General features: G+C 48.0%; 1 protein-coding gene across 1 annotated transcript in view; it reads left to right on the plus strand.

Moving 5' to 3' along the window:
• MAT2B (methionine adenosyltransferase 2 non-catalytic beta subunit) overlaps nt 1–22,281 on the plus strand; it is a 78,532-nt gene that overhangs the window by 16,705 nt on the left and 39,546 nt on the right. The window contains exon 2 of the mRNA XM_082257157.1: nt 3,185–3,376. Coding sequence (XP_082113283.1) covers nt 3,185–3,376 — 192 coding nt within the window. The remainder of the gene's footprint in view (nt 1–3,184; nt 3,377–22,281) is intronic.

The raw sequence follows: 22,281 nt of genomic DNA on the forward strand, positions 1-22,281 counted from the left end.
TCCAAAGAAAACTGAAAAAGAAAATTGATGTTCCGGAGCCTTGCAATCATAGTTACATAGTAGGGTTAAAAAAAGACACAAGTCCATCTAGCTCAACCAATAAAAAGCAAAAAAGAAAACAACCAGAAAAATCCCATGTATACAATCCTATACCCGCAGTTTGATCCAGAGGAAGGCAGAAAACCTCAGCAAAGCATGATCCAATTAACTACAGCAGGGGACAAAAATTCCTTCCTGATCGCCCAAGAGGCAATCGGATATTCCCTGGATCAACTTTACCTATAAATGTTAGTGCCCAGTTATATTGTGTACACCTAAGAAAGAATTCAGGTTTTTTTTGAAGCAATTTACTGAGCTGGCCAGAACCACCTCTGGAGGGTGTCTATACCACATTTTCACAGCTCTTACTGTGAAGAAACCTTTCCGTATTTGGAGACTAAATCGCTTTTCCTCTAGACTTATAGAGTGCCCCCTTGTCCTCTGTGATGACCTTAAAGTGAATAACTCCACACCAAGTTTACTATATAGACCACTTATGTATTTATACATGTTGATCATATTCCCCCCTTAATCTCCTCTTCTTAAGAGAGAATAAATTCAGTTCCTCTAATCTTTCCTCATAGCTCAGCTCCTCCATGCCTCTTATTAGTTTGGTTGCCCTTCTCTGCACTTTTTCCAGTTCCCCAATATCCTTTTTGGGAACTGGTGCCCAAAACTGAACTGCTGTATATTCCAAATGAGGTATTGCTAAGATTTATACAGGGGCAAAATGAAATCTTTCTCTCTGGAGTCCATGCCTCTCCTTATACAAGAAAGGACTTTGCTTGCTTTGGAAACTGCAGCTTGGTATTGCATGCCATTGTCAATAGTAACCTTCTATCAAGGCTACCTACTGCGCTTGCTAATTGTTAATTATTATTACAACCCTAGGAGCTTGTGCAGTGAAAACAATAATAATTGTGACTTTATCAAATCAAAAAATATAAAATACAGTACTTAATAATAGTGGGTTAATATATGCACATCTATTACCTCAATGGGTTAAATACCGGTACTCAATATAAAAGTGGTAAATATAGTATCAAATAATAATACGTGTGAGTGGGTTAAGATATGCACATCTATTCCCTCAATGGGTTAAATAACAGTACTCCAAAAAATTGTGCAAACCAATGTGTGAGTAAATTGGTATAACAACTGTGTTGGCTTATTGAAAAGTGCACGTGGCTCAAATAGTTAAATCAAGTCCGTATATAAAGTGACTGTAGTGTCAAAAGTTTCGAAAGAGAAATTCCTCGTGCAGAATATGCTTTTCCAATGTATTCAAGGTACAGGTGCTCAGTGTAGATATAATCCAGTCAACTTAGTGACATAAATGTGGCAGGGTTCCACCGTGGTAAGTATGAGGATGGGTAACTTACCAGAAAGAGTTGGTCTTGTATGCCTTATGGCACCAAGACCACTTACGCTTATATAGCCCCCTAGGCTAGGATGGATCCTCCCTTGGTCTCCGATGATGGGATAATGTGGAAATCCTCCTCTCCTCTCCCCGCATCACATACAAGCCAGGGTACAAGAAAAATGCCCCGGATGGTGTAGTAATTAATTTGAAACTTTTATTCCTATTCCACAAAAAGAAAACAATAGCAAAGGCAGTTTGTGACCAGATGTACGTGCTAGACAAATCTAGCTGCAGAGTGGCGAGCGGAGATTCCAGCTTGCGTGCCACCTGCTGTACTACGTCACGCCGTGCGTTCCAATCGAATGTGTTTCTTTACTTCCGGTGACGTCGTCAGAGATCTCTTAGGGACATAAATGTGGCAGGGTTCCTCTCCACCGTGGTAAGTATGATGATGGGTAACATACCAGAAAGAGTTGGTCTTGTATGGCTTATGGCACCAAGACCACTTACGCTTATACAGCCTCTTTCTTATATAGAGATCTCTAATGACGTCACTGGAAGTGACGAAACGTGTTAGATTGTAACGCACGATCCTATCTGCTTTTTTAAACAAAAGCCATGTTAACTGCTTACGCTTACTACTACTGAATGCTTTCCGAGCGATCATTTGACATCCCATGAGGCAGTGATTATAAAGTTTAGTGGTGAATTAAGTGGAGAGGGAATGGGAGGATGCCACAGCAAGGAACTAACAGGGACAAGGATTTGACACTCCTGGAAGTGTTAGCTTTCTATCACTTTTTTTTTTTTTTAACTTTATAATCAAAGAAAAGACTTATAATATCAAAAGTGAGTAAAACATGTAGGAATATTGCTGTACTGCAGCAATGATTTAAATGAGAAAGTGTGAACTGTTGGCAGAGTGAATGCTAACAAACGAGGTGCTAATGGTTTTGGTCATTTTTTATTCTGATTTATTCAGCGATGTGTAATCTGATTTCCCGCTATTTGTGTGTCTATTTACAGCATAGCAGTAGATCACTCTGCAAAAATCCTGGTTTATAACCTTGAGCACTTCACCACCTGCTGAATACCAGTGGTAAATATGAAATTTGTATACAGTATTTCACATTTACCTAAATAAATCCTTTTTTATTTTAATCCTGAATGTCAATTGTATACAAAAAAAACATAATGTAAAAATATGTTTAAAAAATGTTTATTTAAAAAGACCGGAGTTGTACAATAAAAAAGGGGATACATACACCCCTTTATGCCATACATTTTAGTTGGTGTTGTTTTTTTCCAGCCATTTCTGTGTTCTTTAAGTGTCAGCAGCTAAAAAAAGTGTAGCTGCGGACTTTTAATAAACACACACTCACCTTTTCCAGGATCCAGCGATGCGGCCGCCCGAAGCCTTGCTTCTCTCCCTCTCCTCTCCCCAGCGCAGACATCACTAGTATGGGCACCCTGCTGTGACAGCCTTCGCACTGCGCGTCCTGAATGGCTGGGCAATCTTCTGGGACCTGTGACGTGTCCCCAAAGATTGCAGTGAGGGAGGGGTAGAGGAGAATCTAGGTACCCGCTCCCCCCAAAAAAATGATGTGGCATGTCAGGGGGTCTGGGGTCCTTAAAGTGGAGCGTCCACTTTTGGGTGGAACTCTTTAAATCCAAAGTTCTAGACTGAAGGTCATAATTCTGTGTATGGTGCTCAGTTTTGTTTGGCACGCTGTCCATGTTATACTTTCCCGAATCATGGTGTGATTTGTGTTTGTGTTCTAGGCAGATGTTTTCCCTAATCGAAGGGCACTGATAACTGGAGCAACTGGTTTATTGGGCCGTGCTGTGTACAGAGAATTCAAGGACAACAACTGGCATGTTCTGGGATGTGGATATAGCCGGGCGAGGCCTCGCTTTGAGTATCTTAATTTACTAGATACATCTGCTGTGAAAGAGTTTATCTGTGAATTCAAGGTAAAATGCCATAATTTTTTTTTTTTTTTCTTACAAGAATGTATTTTAAAACCAGTTTGAAGCATATTTAGAAAAAACGCAAACCTATACATGAATCTTTTTTACCCCTGCTCTGCAAACTTTCAGATATTGCAGCAATACAAATGCAGAAATATTATACACACATGCAGTAAAAGTAAAAATTTTTGCTTAGAAACCTACATAAAATAAACATAGCTCACTAGCTGCTGTTTGGGAAGATGTGTCTGTGGTCCTGCTAGAGAGTGTTAAAGGAGATGTACAGCCAAAGCTTGGATCCGCCAGGTGCCTGGACCGATACCCGGCTCAGCCTCTCAGCGAGCCACTGAGAGCCTGAGCCGGCTGCTCCCCGCCACAGCCCAGCGATCCAATGAGCGAGGAGGGGGCAGAGCAGAGAGCCATTGAGAGCCCGAGCGGTCCGCTCCCCTCCACAGCTCAACACTCCAATGAGCGAGGAGGGAGCAGAGCAGAGAGCTGCTGACTAACAGTCAGCAGCTCTCTGCTCGGGGAGCTGTCAAAACCGAGTGATAGGTGTTCGATCGCTCGATTCTCAGTGTAGAGGTGCGGAGGGACAGATGCAGCAGCATCGGATCGATGCTGCATCAACCTAGGTAAGTTTAAAAAAAAAAAAAAACTTTATTATAGATACTGCATTATGTACCAATTTGAAGAAGCAAAGTATTAGGGATTGAACCCTAATGTTGGGTAAGCTTATGAAAAGTATTTGTTGTTGTTAAAACTGAATATAGATGTTTAAAAAAATCTCCTAAACTGGCTAAAAATTACTCGCATGTATTGTAAATAAGTATGAATATTTGCCGGAACATAAGATTAGATTGCTTTTAAAATATAGATGTACTCTCTAAGGGCTCACGTACATGGCCATAAAGGGGCCTACAGCATCCAGAGCCTTGATTGCAACCTGTCATGCTGAATGTACTGGTCAGACATTTTGTCATGGTGGCAAAGTTAAAAAGAAAAGTACTTTTAAAATATTAAAATCTATCAAAATACATTTTAAAACAAAGTTAAAGGACCTCCCCTTAATGCATGCACATACATACACATATGTGCATCTAAGGTGCAATGTTTGCATGTAAACAGTAATTGGGTAACACATGTCCAGGTATCACCGCTCATGCCAAGTGTGAGGAATAATTCTTTGCCCATTTATTTAGGGCGAACTCTAAACTGATGAGTTGTAAAGTTTTTTTTAAAATCCATTTCTTTTCGTTCATTGGCGGACACAGCTCCTGATATTCATAACCATTGGGTTATACTGCCCCCTACAGGAAAAAAAATTCTGGGTACACCAATGGGCTGTCCCAGGGGGTATACTCCCTCTCTCTGCTATAGCCACTGCCTAGTCAGGAGTAAGGGCCTAGTTCCTTGCTGGGATCTTTGGTCCTGGCAAAACTGTTTAGATAGAAATTTTTTTTCTCCTGGATTTTTCCTGTGAGATCTACAATCAACTGCCGGCTGGGTGGCGGGCTGGATAATCTAGATCCAGTGGTCACCCCAGTTTTGCCAGCGAGCTGGCACAGACCTCAGCTCCGCGCTAGGTTGGCCGCAACATAGCCCCACTGGACAGGGGCTGGCCTGAGATTTAAACACCTTGCGAGGTCGCATACGACCAGGTCTTGGCCTGAGTCCCATCGTTCTTCCTGGCCGACTGCCCCCCTTTCGATGGAGTGGGGGTCTGTCTGGAGCGGTGCCCGCCTGGTATGGTGTGTAGCTGTCACCCCCTCTCCCCCCTGGAGGGTTTTGGGACGGTTGGACCCCCTTGCCAAGTCCCTCATCCTGCCCCCCCCACGCTGGAACTGTTTGGGTGGTCTGGCCACTTTCCTGGGATGGGGGCAGGGCTCTAACTGGTGATGGGGGCTGGGGGGGGGGGTGCGCCGCTGGCGACCGGACGATTGCTTATGCGATTGATTACGCAGAGTGGGGATGACCAAATCGTCCCCGTGGGGTCACTAAGCGCTTTACTAGGCGTTACCCTTTTTAAGAAGTGGACTGTGCCACCGGTGGTGGACCCTCCAGCAAATATGTTTCCAGTTGAAGAGTCCCCAGCATTTAAGGATCCCGCTGGCCGTAAGGTGGAGGCTGTGGCCTGCAAGATTTGGTCTGGCTACAAGATCAAGTTTCGCTCTTGTCCCCCGGCAAGGTTTTTTCCTTCCAACTTCCACCTTTCTCCAGACTGCTTACAGGGTATTTTTGGGGTGGTACAAGACCTGTTCCTTCAAAGGGGTCCCGTTTCCGACCTTGGAACATTTTCAGGGTGATTACTAAAACCTGTTCACAATTCCCAGGAAGGAAAGCAAAGTGCGTCCAATCCTGGACCTCAAGGCGCTAAACTGCTTTGTGCGGCTACAGAAGTTCAGAATGGAGTCCATTCAAACGGTGGTGGCATCCCTGCGTCAGGGGGATTTCATTGCCTCTGTTGATATCAAGGATGCCTAACTTCACATTCCAATATGTGCCAGTCACCAGCGTTTTCCTTGCTTTGCTGTGGGAGAGGAGCATTATCAGTTTGGGCGTTATCTTTGGAGGCTGCAATTCGACACCTTGGTCATCCCTCCGGACTTGCATGCGGGTGCTGGGCCTGATGAAGTCTACCCGAGGCGGTTATGTGTGCACAATTCCATACGAGGTCCCTGTAAAGGTAGATTCTGACCAAATGGTACAAGACTCCACAGTCTCTGGACAATCAGATCCGGCTGAGTCAGGGAATGAAGGAGACCCTGATATGTGGGCCTTCATTTTCCGGCGCTTCGGCTGGGAAAAACCTTCCTCCCCTTGTATTGGACAGTTATCGCCATGAATGCCAGCCTGTCCGGCTCCTTGGCAAGCATTCTGCTCAGGGGATGTGGACGCTGGAAGAGTTCAGACTACCGATCAATGTCTTGGAACTCCAAGCGATCAGACTGTGTCTGGATTATTGGAAAGATCATCTTCAGGTTTGTCCAGTGTTCATTTAATCGGACCAGGCCACGACCATGGCTTATGTCAATCACCAAGGGGGCACTTGAAGTGTCCTGGCAGCTCTGGAGGTGGCCGGCATTCTAAGTTCTAAGGTGGGCAGAACTTTTCGTTCTAGCCCTCTCAGAAGTTTGTGGCTCGGTTAAGGGATCCTCTAGCAGATGCCACAGATGCGCTGTTGGTCCCGTTGGGTCAGTATTGTCTAATTTATGCCTTCCCTTCTCTCAAGCTTCTGCCCAGACTTCTACGCAGGATCGAGGCGGAAGGGATTCCGGTCATCTTGCCTTGCATGCCTTGGTTGTGGTCCGGTGCAATTAGGTGTACCTGGCAGCTACGGAGTCTTGTGCTCATGGATGTACCTCGAAAAGGGTTGTCGGCTTCCTCTGCGACCATTTCCAGATGGATCAGACAGAGGTTCATGCCTATTCCATCAGGGGTCAGGTTCCTCCATTCCCTGTCAAGGCACAATCTACTAGGGTGCTTAGTGCCTCCTGGGCTTTCCGTCATCAGGCATCTGTGACGCAGGTTTGCAAGGCGGCCACCTGGTCACCGGTGCAAACTTTTACAAAGTTTTATAAAGTGGATATGTTGGCATCTGCGGATGCTTCTTTTGGCCGCAAGGCTTTGCAGGCTGCTGTTTAAGAGGACCTGATCCTCTTGAGGGTGTGTTGTTTTTTTTTCAGGTGGGCTCCAGTTGTTTGGTTGAGCTCCTGTTGCCTGGTTGGCTAATGTTTTAGCCTTGGGAATTTTTTCGTCGTTCCCACCCCTCATGTTTAACACTGCTTTGGGATGTCCCAATGGTTATGAATATCAGGAGCTGTGTCTGTCAATGAACGAAAGAGAAAATGTGATTTTTGATTTACCGTAAAATCCATTTCTCTGATGTTCATTGATGGACACAGTACCCACCCCTCTGTGGAGTTATAGTTCTCCTGACACTGCTTGTAACAAAACCAAGTGGCTATAGCAGAGAGAAGTAGTATACAGTGGGTATGGAAAGTATTCAGACCCCCTTAAATTTTTCACTCTTTGTTATATTGCAGCCATTTGCTAAAATCATTTCAGTTCATTCTTCTTCCTCATGAATGTACACATAGCACCCCATACTGATAGAAAAACACAGAATTGTTGACATTGTTGCAGATTTATTAAAAAAGAAAAACTGAAAAATCACATGGTCCTAAGTATTCAGACCCTTTGCTCAGTATTTAGTAGAAGCCCCCTTTTGATCTAATACAGCCAGGAGTCTTTTTGGGAAAGATGCAACAAGTCTTTCACACCTGGATTTGGGGATCCTCTGGCATTCCTCCTTGCAGATCCTCTCCAGTTCTGTCAGGTTGGATGGTAAACGTTGGTGGACAGCCATTTTTAGGTCTCTCCAGAGATGCTCAATTGGGTTTAAGTCAGGGCTCTGGCTGGGCCATTCAAGAACAGTCACGGAGTTGTTGTGAAGCCACTCCTTCGTTATTTTAGCTGTGTGCTTAGGGTCATTGTCTTGTTGGAAGGTAAACCTTCGGCCCAGTGTGAGGTCCAGAGCACTCTGGAGAAGGTTTTTGTCCAGGATATCCCTGTACTTGGCCGCATTCATCTTTCCCTCGATTGCAACCAGTCGTCCTGTCCCTGCAGCTGAAAAACACCCCCACAGCATGATGCTGCCACCACCATGCTTCACTGTTGGGACTGTATTGGACAGGTGATGAGCAGTGCCTGGTTTTCTCCACACATACCGCTTAGAATTAAGGCCAAAAAGTTCTATTTTGGTCTCATCAGACCAGAGAATCTTATTTCTCACCATCTTGGAGTCCTTCAGGTGTTTTTTAGCAAACTCCATGCGGGCTTTCATGTGTCTTACACTGAGGAGAGGCTTCCGTTGGGCCACTCTGCCATAAAGCCCTGACTGGTGGAGGGCTGCAGTGATGGTTGACTTTCTACAACTTTCTCCCATCTCCTGACTGCATCTCTGGAGCTCAGCCACAGTGATCTTTGGGTTCTTCTTTACCTCTCTCACCAAGGCTCTTCTCCCCCGATAGCTCAGTTTGGCCGGACGGCCAGCTCTAGGAAGGGTTCTGGTCGTCCCAAACGTCTTCCATTTGAGGATTATGGAGGCCACTGTGCTCTTAGGAACCTTAAGTGCAACAGAAATCTTTTTGTAACCTTGGCCAGATCTGTGCCTTGCCACAATTCTGTCTCTGAGCTCTTCAGGCAGTTCCTTTTGACCTCATGATTCTCATTTGCTCTGACATGCATTGTGATCTGGAAGGTCTTATATAGACAGGTATGTGGCTTTCCTAATCAAGTCCAATCAGTATAATCAAACACAGCTGGACTCAAATGAAGGTGTAGAACCATCTCAAGGATGATCAGAAGAAATGGAAAACACCTGAGTTAAATATATGAGTGTCACAGCAAAGGGTCTGAATACTTAGGACCATGTGATATTTCAGTTTTTCTTTTTTAATAAATCTGCAACAATGTCAACAATTCTGTGTTTTTCTGTCAGTATGGGGTGCTATGTGTACATTCATGAGGAAGAAGAATGAACCTAAATGATTGTAGCAAATGGCTGCAATATAACAAAGAGTGAAAAATTTAAGGGGGTCTGAATACTTTCCGTACCCACTGTATCCCCTGGGACTGCCCATGGGGGAAGCCAGAATTATTATCTGCCTAGTGTCCTACTCCTGTAGTGGGCAGTATAACCCAATGGTTATGAATATCTGGAGCTGTGTCCGTCAATGAACATCAGAGTAATGGATTTTACAGTAAGTCAAAAATCCCATTTTTTGCAACGGTTTAAAATGTTTTTTTTTTTTTTTTATGTCTTTTTGGGGGAATTAAAACACTAAGAGGTTAAGGTATAGCTAAAACAAATACTGTAAGGGCAGCTTCAACATTGTTTTAAAAATCAACCGTGAAATGAGCCTAGCACGCTTATCAGATTGGCAGTATAATTGCTACTTTTTGTCTTGTCCATTGAGGGACACAGGAAATATTTTACCTTAGGTTATTGTTATTCTGCTACCATCAAAAGAATTGGACACTGACAAACAAAAAATTAGGCCAGTCAAGAATAAACCCCGCATGCACCATGGTACTTTAGGTTGCGGTCTACTGGGGCTAGCTATTGCGCCTGCCACTTTAGTCTGGGGCAGTGCCCCTTTTTTCTTGGTGAGCGCTTTCCGGCCCGCACTTGTACACAGTATGGGGAGCGGATCTGAGAATGGTGCCCATGTTCTGAATGGGCGGGCAGGGCATGATGATGATATGCTTGGGGCCTTCACTATTCTGGAATGCAATACAAGCTTCCTGGTGGCGGCGGGAAGGATCTCTATATGTGAACCCATGGTGTGTATGTGAGCCATTCAGGCTGCTAGGAAGTGTAGTCCTGTGCCTGCTGCTGTGAGTGCTGGCTGGCAAGGATCCCACCCACGCTCTAGACAATGACAGCTAAGAGGTGAAGATTTCGGGAGCCGCACATCAGAACAAGACCTGCTTTGTATAGACAAGTGGCAGTCTCAGCCTGGTCTCCCTGCCCCCAACATGTTTCACTCTGCCTACTGGAGCTTAATAATAGATATCCCTGGCGGGAGTCCATGCTGAGACTGCCACTTGTCTATACATAGCAGGTCTTGTTCTGATGTGCGGCTCCCGAGGATCTCTATATGCATGTGTGGTTAATGATGCGGCTTCTTCCGGGCTATTGTTGGTCTCTTGGGATCTGCTTTTCAAACTGGTTGTGGTAACTGCATTGGTATCCTCTGCTGGCTCCCTTACATACTCCCCTGATTTTTAGGGGGCTGGACGCTTTCTTCTGGGATAAGGAGGGTTTCCCTATTTTGGACAGTAAGCAGGGTATTCTCTTGCTCTGATGCCTCCTTTCCCTCGCTATTCCCTGGGCTGTATTACTGTGGTTATTTATGCATTATGGGCCATGCTTTCACTGTTTGTTATTTGTTTATTTCCCTTGGGTCCCCGCGCATCGCTGTGTGATGCCGCCATTTTGCCGTGGATGATCTTAGCTGGCTTCGGCAGTCATGTCTGTGTAGTCCAGCGACCATGTTTTGGGTTTCCCATTGTAAATAGCAGCAGCCATGTTCTTGTAGTCCGAGTGCGGGGATGTGCTGTGGGGGCCTCTAGTGTCAGTGTAGGCGCTTCCTCTTCCTTTTTGTTGGCAGTGTGCAGCTCTGGGGTTGTGAGTTTTATATGTGGGTATATGATCCTTCCTCTGCTATATACAGCGCTGCGTGTGCGCTGATTCTTGTGGTGCTCCAGCGGTGTGCAGGGGGGTTCTTTTTGAAAAAAAAAAAAATGTTTTCTTTTTGTGCACGGCGCGGCTCTGATTAACCATGTAGCCTCTGGAGTGTGTATCCCCACCTGACCCACTCCTTGAAACCTAAAAATCATTTTAGGTTCATTCTTCTTCCTCATGAATGTACACACAGCACCCCATACTGACAGAAAAACATAGAATTGTTGACATTGTTGCAGATTTATTAAAAAAGAAAAACTGAAATATCACATGGTCCTAAGTATTCAGACCCTTTGCTCAGTATTTAGTAGAAGCCCCCTTTTGATCTAATACAGCCAGGAGTCTTTTTGGGAAAGATGCAACAAGTCTTTCACACCTGGATTTGGGGATCCTCTGCTATTCCTCCTTGCAGATCCTCTCCAGTTCTGTCAGGTTGGATGGTAAACGTTGGTGGACAGCCATTTTTAGGTCTCTCCAGAGATGCTCAATTGGGTTTAAGTCAGGGCTCTGGCTGGGCCATTCAAGAACAGTCACGGAGTTGTTGTGAAGCCACTCCTTCGTTATTTTAGCTGTGTGCTTAGGGTCATTGTCTTGTTGGAAGGTAAACCTTCGGCCCAGTCTGAGGTCCAGAGCACTCTGGAGAAGGTTTTTGTCCAGGATATCCCTGTACTTGGCCGCATTCATCTTTCCCTCGATTGCAACCAGTCGTCCTGTCCCTGCAGCTGAAAAACACCCCCACAGCATGATGCTGTCACCACCATGCTTCACTGTTGGGACTGTATTGGACAGGTGATGAGCAGTGCCTGGTTTTCTCCACACATACGGCTCAGACCAGAGAATCTTATTTCTCACCATCTTGGAGTCCTTCAGGTGTTTTTTAGCAAACTCCATGCGGGCTTTCATGTGTCTTACACTGAGGAGAGGCTTCCGTCGGGCCATAAAGCCCCGACTGGTGGAGGGCTGCAGTGATGGTTGACTTTCTACAACTTTCTCCCATCTCCTGACTGCATCTCTGGAGCTCAGCCACAGTGATCTTTGGGTTCTTTCTTACCTCCCTCACCAAGGCTCTTCTCCCTCGATGGCTCAGTTTGGCCGGACGGCCAGCTCTAGGAAGGGTTCTGGTCGTCCCAAACGTCTTCCATTTGAGGATTATGGAGGCCACTGTGCTCTTAGGAACCTTAAGTGCAGCAGAAATCTTTTTGTAACCTTGGCCAGATCTGTGCCTTGCCACAATTCTGTCTCTGAGCTCTTCAGGCAGTTCCTTTGACCTCATGATTCTCATTTGCTCTGACATGCATTGTGATCTGGAAGGTCTTATATAGACAGGTGTGTGGCTTTCCTAATCAAGTCCAATCAGTATAATCAAACACAGCTGGACTCAAATGAAGGTGTAGAACCATCTCAAGGATGATCAGAAGAAATAGAAAGCACCTGAGTTAAATATGAGTGTCACAGCAAAGGGTCTGAATACTTAGGACCATGTGATATATTTCAGTTTTTCTTTTTTAATAAATCTGCAACAATGTCAACAATTCTGTGTTTTTCTGTCAGTATGGGGTGCTATGTGTACATTCATGAGGAAGAAGAATGAAATTAAATGATTTTAGCAAATGGCTGCAATATAACAAAGAGTGAAAAATTTAAGGGGGTCTGAATACTTTCCGTACCCACTGTATCTAAGGTTGATTTGGCCCTGCAAAGATGGCCTAGCAAGAAGCGCCCCCTGCCTTCACCTGTATCCTCTGCCTCCTCAGAGTTTGAGGTGGATTTGGCCGCCGCGGATGAGAGTCAGCCCACTGGGTCTGCGTCCATGCACCCTGAGTGCTCTAACAGTGAGGACGAAACCTCCTCCTCCAGCAACTTTTCATGCGCAGCTGCGGTGGAGGCCTTGATTGTATCAGTGCGGGAAATCTTAAAGTTGAAGGGTTGGCAACGCCAGTGCAGTTTGGCACCTGCAAATCTTCCAAGGTGACAAAAGTGTTCCCCTTTCCTGCCTATTTTGACTTTTTTGATATTTGTGTCACTAGTCAGTGGGGTTCCCCGAAACACATAGTTGGAATACCCAAGCGTTTCGCTAGGAGAAATCCCTTTTTGAGGAGTCTCTCCTGAAGAAACAAATGGTTCCACCATCGGTGGACTCTCAGGTTTCCAGGCTAAATAGGCCACACTTTTGTCGGTGGAGGATTCTCCATCCTTTTAAGGATCCTGTAGACAAACAAGAGAGCTGAGGCTCTGGTCCGTTTTTATCACCGTGGCAGGTTCAATGTTTAGGCCAGTGTTTGCTATTACCTTAGTATCCCAGACCTTAACGTAATGGGCTAAAATTTTACGCCAGGATCTGAAAGGGGGTCAACACCCTCCCGAGCTGGCGGATCAGTTGATCCAGGGGTTACAGTTTATGTAGCCGGCATCTTGAGGTGGACATAATTTTATGTTCTGGCCCTCTCTGCTGTGCACATTCCGGGGGTAGTGAATTGGTAAGCGGATTATCTCAGTCAGCAGACGTTGGATCCGGGAGAATGGTCTTTTTAGCCACAGGTGTTTCATCAACTGTGCCTTCGGTGGGGGACCCCTGATGTGGACCTGTTGGCCTCCCCATCGCAACAGGAAGGTGCAGAGGTTCGTATCAAGGTCTCTGGATCCTCTGGCTGACCCCGCAGATGCCCTGGTGGCCCCTTGGGGTCAGTATCATCTGATTTATGCTTTTCATCCAATTCAACTTCTGTCGAGACTGCTACACAGACTCGAGGTAGAAGGAATTCCAGTCATTCTGGTGGTACCAGACTGGCCTCGCCGGTCTTAATACGCAGGTCTAGTAAGTCTGGTAGCAGATGTCCCTTGGAAACTTCCTCTCAGGGAATATCTTCTGTCTCAGGGACCAATCTTCCATTCTGTATACAGTAGCTGGCTTTAACGGCGTAGCGTAGCTATTAAAAGCCAGGTGCTGAAGGACAAAGGGCTGTCGGTGATTCCTAATTTGTTAAAAGCTAGGAAATCTACTTCCAGAAAAGTTTATCTTAGAGTTTAAATTACTTGGTATGAGTCCCGGGGGGGTTTCTCCCTGTTCCTTTTCTGTGTCTCGCCTGTTTGGAGTTTCTACAACGAATTGTAGACCACTAGGGATGCACCGAAATGAAAATTTTGGGCCGAAACTGAAAATGCAGGATGCCCTTGGCCAAAACCGAAAATTACTTTTTCCCCCAAAAAAATGTTAAAATGGATAGAACAGGGGCATACACCAAAAACAGGTAGTGACGTACACCTGTCGCTGCCACCCTGTCACAGTATATGTACTGTGATGGGTTGGCAAGAGGTTAATTTAATTACCAATGGTATTTGTATTATGAAGCATGAGGGGTTAATGTATTGTCACTGCTGGTCACTCATCTATTAGTGACCGACCACTGGCAGGTAATTAACCCCTTTGTGCTGCATTAGTGCAACCAGTATCAGTGCAACCAGTGTTAATTAACACGGATACTGGTTGCACTAATGCCGCACAAAGGGGTTAATTACCTGCCACTGGTCAGTCACTAATAGATGAGTGACCAGCAGTGACAATACATTAACCTCTCATGCTTCATAATACAATTACCATTGGTAAGCTGCCTCAGCTACCCCCCCCCCCCACTGCCTCAGCGTCCCCCTCCTCGGGTGTCCTTCATTCAAAAGTCCCGCCTCTGGCCGGCGGCACCGCCTCTCAATGACGTCCCTACTACGATCTGGGCATTATGAATGGACATACCAGGCGGGGGGGCGGGGCGAGCGGCCGCTATAGAGAGAACTAATGTGATCCATCCCTGTCAGCTCAGCACGACTATGTGTGAATGAGAACAGAACTGACCTGACACCGGGCGGGGGGCGGGCGGAGCGGCCGCTATTAGCTGTAACTATGTGAGAGCTTCACTTCCCTGACAGGCATGTATCTCCGCTGTCAGGGAAGTGAAGCTCTCACATAGTTACAGCTAATAGCGGCCGCTCCGCCCGCCCCCCCGCCCGGTGTCAGGTCAGTTCTGTTCTCATTCACACATAGTCGTGCTGAGCTGACAGGGATGGATCACATTAGTTCTCTCTATAGCGGCCGCTCGCCCCGCCTGGTATGTCCATTCATAATGCCCAGATCGTAGTAGGGACGTCATTGAGAGGCGGACGGCCGGCCAGAGGCGGGACTTTTAAAACCTGCGCTGTGCCCTCCTCCTTCCCCACGGCGGCCATATTTATTTTCGGCAATGTTAACCCATTATCGGCCGAAATGAGATTTGGCCGATAATTTCGGTGGCCGAAATTTCGGTGCATCCCTAAGACCAACGTTTGGCTTTGGGCACTATCAAGGGCCAGATTTCCGCTTTGACCATATTTTTCCTCCGGTACGATGCTTGGTACCTCCGTGGGATCTCAATTTGGTACTGTTGGTGGTTCAAAAGCCTCCTTTTGAAAACATTTGTGAACTCCCTCTGCTTACTCTGTCATAGAAGGTGGCCTTTTTTAGTCGCTATTTCTTCTGCACGTAGGGTGTCGGAGTTGACTCCTTTTGTCCTGTCGGTCACCTTACCTGGTGGTTCACTGGGACAAAGTGGTTTTGCGACCCTGTCAGGCGTTCCTTCCGAAGGTGATCTTGGGGTTCCATTTGAATAAAGATATTGTGTTACCGTTCTTATGTCCTAAGCCGAAACATCCTAAGGAAATTGCTTTACATTCCTTGGATGTGGTCAGAGCGATTTTGGTGTACCTGGCGGAGTCAATTTGGAAATCCGATTCTTTGTTTGTTTGTTCTTACAGATGGACCTCGTAAGGGGCAGGCTGCATCTGCTGAGACCATTTCCAGATGGGTCAGGCAGACGGTGGTGCAGGCCTATTCTGTTAAGGGTCAGGTTCCTCCTTTCCCTGTCAAGGCACATTCTGCAAGGGCGCTCAGTGCCTCCTGGGCCTTTCGTCATCAGGCGCCAGTGGTTCAGGTGTGCAAGGTGGCTACGTGGTCATCTGTACACACATTCACAACGTTTATGTAAGGTGTGGATGTACTTGCATCTTCGGATGCAGCATTTGGCCACAAAGTTTTGCAGGCTGCGGTTGCAGAGGCTCCCGCCTCTTGAGGGTGTTTTTTTTTTTTCCTGGTGGTGAGCTCCAGTTGATCCTAGTTGAGCTCCTGTTTTACCTGGTTGGCTATGTTTAGCCTTGTTGGGAATTATATGTATTGCTGTGTTTCCCACCCCTCATGCTGACACTGCTTTGGGACGTCCCAACTGTCAAAGAATATATGGCTCTGTGTCCGTCAATTAGCGAAAGAGAAAGCTTGATTTCTCTTACGTCCTCCGACAGTCGCCGCCTCTTCATATTCGTCACTAATGGGGTTATTGACCTTTGCTCCGTAGGAGTAGCTAGGCAACAGAATATATTAATATCAAAGCTTTTAACCTATCCCACCCCCAGGGGGTGGTCCCCTCAGTCAATACCTCCCTGCTTCCTGCATACCAACTCAGTTTCATATGCCTAGCTCAGGAGTATGCAGGCTGTTCCTGTGCTGGGGCTCTTAGTCTCAGCTACTTTTCTCTTTTTTTGGTTTTATTTGAAGTTTTTTCTCTTTCTTTTACTTAGCTGTTTATTTTCAGCGTTAGTTAGTTTCTTCTGATGAAGATGATCGTGCGGCGCTGGGTCTCAGTCTGGCCACCCTGGATCCCAGGGCTCAGGGCCAGGGGCTTCCCAGCCTGCCATCGAGCGTTCAGCTTAGGTTTTGCCCTGGCACATTGAACGACCCATCCCTGTTCGCTGCAGGGATGCTATCGGTGAGGTGGCTACCTCACTGGACGCCATTGCGGTTTCGCACCGCAAATCCACTGCGTCATGCTTGCGACACTCCCTGTCCTCAGTACTGCGGTTTGGTCGCTGGAGCAGGCTCCCCACGCCATCCGGACTGGTAAGTGTAACTCTATGTGGGGACCTGTCTATTTGGGTGTCAGTCTGGGACTGTGTGAACCTGCGTGTCTGTGTGGCTGCTGTGCTCCCTGTCAGCTCCTGTGTGAGCTTGCTGCCTGTGTGTGGGCTGTGAAGGGGGGGGCTCTCCCGCTCTGCTGGGTGTCATATGGGGCAGCCTGATTTTAGACATGCTGTGCGGCGATCTGCCATTTTTTTTGGGGCAAGATTATGGTGGCAGGTCCTGTGAGGTACTACACAGCGTTTTTGGCGCCAAATGCCGCCATTTTGAGCGGCGATCGATCACCACATGTCAGCGCCATGTTCTATTTGCCCAGGGTTTTCCATCAGCCGATCGGCCATGTTTGTGTAGCCTTGCATAGGCTTCATGGGGGCGGTCAGTCTTGCATCACTTCCTTTTGCTCTGGGACAGCGATCGGTGCAGCAGCCTGTGTGATCTCTCCAGGTTTTTATATTTCCTTCTTTCCTGTATACCTTGCCCAGTTTCTTGTCCCTGTGGGGGTCAGTGTGTTTAGTGGGTGTGGTGGGCTACGCTCGCCGCGATCTTAAAGGGGCAGTACCCTTTCTTACTTATTTGGCTGGGGCATGGATTCTCAGGATTGCAAGTTTCCCCCCACCTTGGTGGGGGGCCAAGGGGCTGCTGCTTCCCCTGAGGGGGCTGATCTGGCCACTATTGTGGCAAACTTAGCTGCTCAAGTGCAGATGCTGGTGGCTGATCGATCGACAAAATGGCCCAGGGTGTCTATTTCCTCTGATTCAGAGGGCGATGGGGCTGCAATGGCCGGTGTGCCCTTCTCAGGGTCTCACTCATCCCTAGACCTCGTGGGGTCTGACGGGGAGGCTGAGGTGGAAGGGGTTGATAATTCTCCCCCTGGCTCGTCTGAAGAGCTTGCACTCATGGATGAGTTAGTTGCTTCTATCAAGCAAACGCTGCATTTGCAGGATGAACCATGTCCTCCTGCTTTGATGTCCTCTTATGGAACGCAGAGGAAACGCAGAACATTGCAGGTTTTTCCTTGCTCTACGGAATTTCAGCGCGCTGTTGATGAGCAATGGCGCAATTTAAAGAAGCCTTTTGCTGTACCGAGTAGGTTCAAACTGCGTTATCCCTTTACACCAGCTACTGATGAGCGTTGGTGTGTGCCGCCTCAGGTGGATCACGCGGTGGCGATTTTGAATAAATCTACTGCGATCCCTGCTGAGGATACCCCGGTGTTCCGGGACCCGACGGACAGGAGATTGGAATCTCTGGCCCGTCATGCCTATACGGTTGCTGGCTCTATGCTGAAGCCTATTTTTGCTTCCATTATGGCAGCCCAGGCTATTGCGGATTGGACGCAGGTGCTCAAGCGCACTCTGGTGGCTGACTCTGCCCCGCCGACAACTTTGGCTATGGTGGATCAGATTCATCAGGGTGTCATGTATTTGTGTGATGCAGACTTGGATTTAGTCCCTTTTGGCTGCGCGTCTTTCTAGTGTGGCGGTCTTGAACCGTCGCCTGATATGGCTGAAATGTTGGTCGGTTGACCAATCTTCTCGCAAGACTTTGGCTAATTTGCCCTACACGGGATCTCGCCTTTTTGGCGAATCTTTGGATACTCTAATAATGGATACTCTGATAAAGGGTATTTCTGGGGGTAAGAGCACTCTCTTGCCCCAGACTCACAAGAATAAGTTTGTTTGTGGTAAGAAGAATGCTTCCTTTAGGCCCTCTCAGGGGTCCTTTCGTGCCTTTCGGTCACACTATAAGGGCAAGCCCTTCACAGGCCAAGGCTCCCAGAAGAAGCCGTGGGCGGGTAAGCAGAAGTCCGGCCAGTCCGGATCCGCTGCCCATAACAATGCGGCCTGAAGGGGCGCCCTCACCCGTTTCTGGGGTGGGGGGACGTTTGCTCGGTTTTCTTCAACCCTGGCTGGACCGCGTTCGGGACAGGTGGGTTCAGGAAATCGTTCGATCTGGATACAAGATCGAGTTTCTCTCTCGGCCGGCGGGCAGATTTTTTCCCTCAAACCTTCAGCTGACTCCGGAGCGCTTGCAGGATCTGCACCTGGCGGTGCGGGGCCTGTGGGCCCAGGGAGTGGTGGTTCCGGTGCCTCATCGGGACAGATTTTGGGGGTTCTATTCCAATCTGTTCACTGTGCCCAGAAAGGAGGGCAAGGTGCGTCCGATTCTATACTTGAAAGCTCTGAACCGCTTTGTGCGGGTTCGCAAGTTCCGCATGGAATCCCTGCGCTCGGTGGTGGCTGCCCTGGTTCCGGGGGAATTCATGGCCTCCATCGACTTGAAGGATGCATACCTTCACATTTCCATTTTCGAGGGTCACCAGAGGTACCTTCGATTTGCCATTGCAGAGGATCATTATCAATTCGTGGCGTTGCCCTTTGGTCTCGCCTCGGCTCCGCGGGTTTTCACCAAGGTGCTTGCGCCGGTTCTGGCCTTTCTGAGGGCCCAGGGCATTTCTGTCCTGGGGTATCTGGACGATATCCTGATTCGGTCCGCGACCAGTCAGGGCCTGGTGAACGACCTGTCCATCACGATGCAGACTCTGCAGGAATTCGGCTGGACGATAAATTTTCCAAAATCGACGTTGTGTCCGTCGGTTCGTCTTCCCTACCTGGGGATGATCCTGGATTCTGTTCAAGCGAAGGTCTTCCTGCCGGAAGACAAGCTTCGGACACTTCAGTGCGAAGTCAGGTCCCTCAGGGACAATCGGTGCTTGTCCCTCCGGACGTGTATGAGGTGTCTGGGATTGATGGTTTCGGCCTTCAAGGCGATTGCCTTCGCCCAGTTTCACACACGGGAGCTTCAGGCGGAGGTCCTGGCCATGTGGGACGGGCGTCCGCAATCTCTGGATCTGCGGCTGTCGTTGAGCCATATCACCCGGAGGGGTCTTTTGTGGTGGCTCCAGTCCCCGGCGGTGTCGGGGGGCAAGTCCTTTCGTCCTTTGTCGTGGACGGTGATCACCACGGATGCCAGCCTGTCGGGCTGGGGTGGTGTTCTGGGCGTTCTGTCCGCCCAGGGAACTTGGTCGGAGGAGGAATCCTCCCTTCCGATCAACATTCTGGAATTGCGAGCGATAAATCTCTGTCTTCTGCGTTGGACGGACAGGCTTCAGGGCCGTCCAGTTCGGGTACAAACGGACAATGCCACAGCGGTGGCCTACATCAACCACCAAGGGGGCACCAGGAGTGCCCGGGCGGCTCGGGAAGTAGCCGACATTCTGTCTTGGGCCGAGACGCACGTCCCGGCGATCTCTGCAGTTCACATTCCGGGGGTGGAAAACTGGCAGGCAGATTAGCTGAGCCGCCAGACCCTGGACCAGGGGGAATGGTCCCTTCACCCGGATGTCTTCCAGATGTTGTGCGCGAAGTGGGGGTCCCCGGATGTGGACCTGTTCGCATCTCGTCTAAACAACAAGGTGGAAAGGTTCGTGGCAAGGACGCGCAATCCTCGGGCAGACGCCTCGGACGCGTTAGTGACGCCCTGGCATCAGTATCACCTGATGTATGCCTTTCCACCGATTCAGCTGCTGTCCAGGTTCCTTCGCAGGTTGGCCTCGGAACTGAAAACGGTGATTCTGGTGGCACCGGACTGGCCTCGCCGGTCTTGGTACGCAGACCTCGTGAATCTGGCGGTCGACGCTCCGTGGCGTCTGCCACTTCGAGAAGATCTCCTGTCTCAAGGACCGATATTCCATCCTGCTTTACAGTCGCTGGCTTTAACGGCCTGGCTGTTGAAAGCCAGGTCCTGAAGGATAGGGGTCTTTCCCTCGAGGTCATTCCCACTTTGATCAAGGCTAGGAAGGCCTGTTCGGGGAAGATTTTACTACCGTACTTGGAAGGCTTACTTTGCCTGGTGTGAGTCCAGGGGGTATTCCCCTCGCTCGTACTCGGTGTCGAGAGTGTTGGCTTTCCTTCAAACGGGCGTGGACCAGCGTTTGACGTTGGCCACGATTAAGGGTCAGATTTCTGCGCTGGCCGTTCTCTTTCAACGCCCTGTGGCGTTTAACTCTTTGGTTAGCACCTTTGTTCAAGGGGTGCGACATTTGGTCCCTCCTAGGAGGGAGCCTTTACCTCCATGGGATTTGAACCTTGTTCTGTCCGTGTTGCAACGTGCTCCTTTTGAAAATATCAGGGAGATCTCGTAGTCCAAGAAGGTTGCCTTCTTAGTGGCGATCACTTCGGCTCGCAGGGTGTCAGAGCTGGCGGCCTTGTCCTGCAAGTCTCCGTATTTGGTGATTCACTTGGATAAGGTGGTCTTGCGACCTAACCCGTCTTTTCTTTCCGAAGAGGATCTCGGAATTTCACCTCAATGAGGATATTTTTCTGCCCTCGCTTTGCGCGAAGCCTAAGCATCCGAAGGAGGTGGCTTTGCATTCCTTGGATGTTGTTAGGGCGATCAGGGTTTACCTGTCATCGACAAAATCCTTTCGCAAGTCGGATTCTCTCTTTGTCCTTCCTGAGGGACCTCGGAAGGGCATGGCGGCGTCGGCTGCTACCATCGCCAAATGGATCAGACAGACCATTGTGCAAGCCTATGCTTTGAAGGGGAAGGTTCCTCCTTTTCCTGTGAAGGCGCACTCTACCAGGTCTCTGAGTACGTCTTGGGCCTATCGTCATCAGGCTTCTGTGGCCCAGATGTGTAAGGCGGCGACTTGGTCGTCCGTTCACACTTTCTCAAAATTTTACAAGGTGGATGTTCAGGCATTGGCAGATGCTTCTTTTGGCCGCAAAGTTCTTAGTGCGGCAGTGCCTTAGGGTCCCTTGTTTGGGTCCTTGGCTGTTGGGGTGTTGTTACCCCTGGGTTACTTGTTTTTTTCCTGGGTTGTTGCTCCTGTTGAGCACGTTTTTTCCTGTTGCCCAGTTGGTTCTCTTACTTTGGTAAGGTTCCTTTCTCTGATGTGGGTACTGCGTTGCTTTAGGCGCGGCTGTTTTTTTTTTTCCCACCCCTCATGTCTACACTGCTATGGGACGTCCCCATTAGTGACGAATATGAAGAGGCGGCGACTGTCGGAGGACGTAAGAGAAAACAGAATTTTTGTAAAATCTTACCTGTAAAATTCCTTTCTCTGAGTCCTCCGACAGTCTCCGCCCCCGCCCCTCTTTTGGGGTTTGTTTATGTACTCTACTGCTATTCTACTGAAACTGAGTTGGTATGCAGGAAGCAGGGAGGTATTGACTGAGGGGACCACCCCCTGAGGGTGGGATATGTTAAAAGCTTTGATATTAATATATTCTGTTGCCTAGCTACTCCTACGGAGCAAAGGTCAATAACCCCATTAGTGACGAATATGAAGAGGCGGCGACTGTCGGAGGACTCAGAGAAAGGAATTTTACAGGTAAGATTTTACAAAAATTCAGTTTTTTGTCTTCCAGTAAAATTATTTTCTCTAATGTTCATTGACGGACACAGGACACACCCCACTCTGTGGAGTTTGGGTTATATATTCTTCTGACACTGTTTGTTACTGAAGTCCTATAGCAGGAAGTGGGAGTATACCCCCTAGGACTGCCCTATAGGCGTAGGCAATTTTTTTCTGCCTAGTGTCCTACTCCTGTAGGGGGCAGCATAACCCAACGGTCAAAGATGATATGGAGCTGTGTCCGTCAGTGAACATCAGAGAAAAGGATTTTTACGGTAAGACAAAAATCCATTTTTTTTTTTCTATTTAATGTTTACTCAAGAGATAAAACTACAACCCTATCACTTTACAACTCTGGTTTGGCCACA

The sequence above is a fragment of the Pelophylax lessonae genome (assembly GCF_965119305.1).
Source record: "Pelophylax lessonae genome assembly, chromosome: 4".
NCBI lineage: Eukaryota > Metazoa > Chordata > Amphibia > Anura > Ranidae > Pelophylax > Pelophylax lessonae.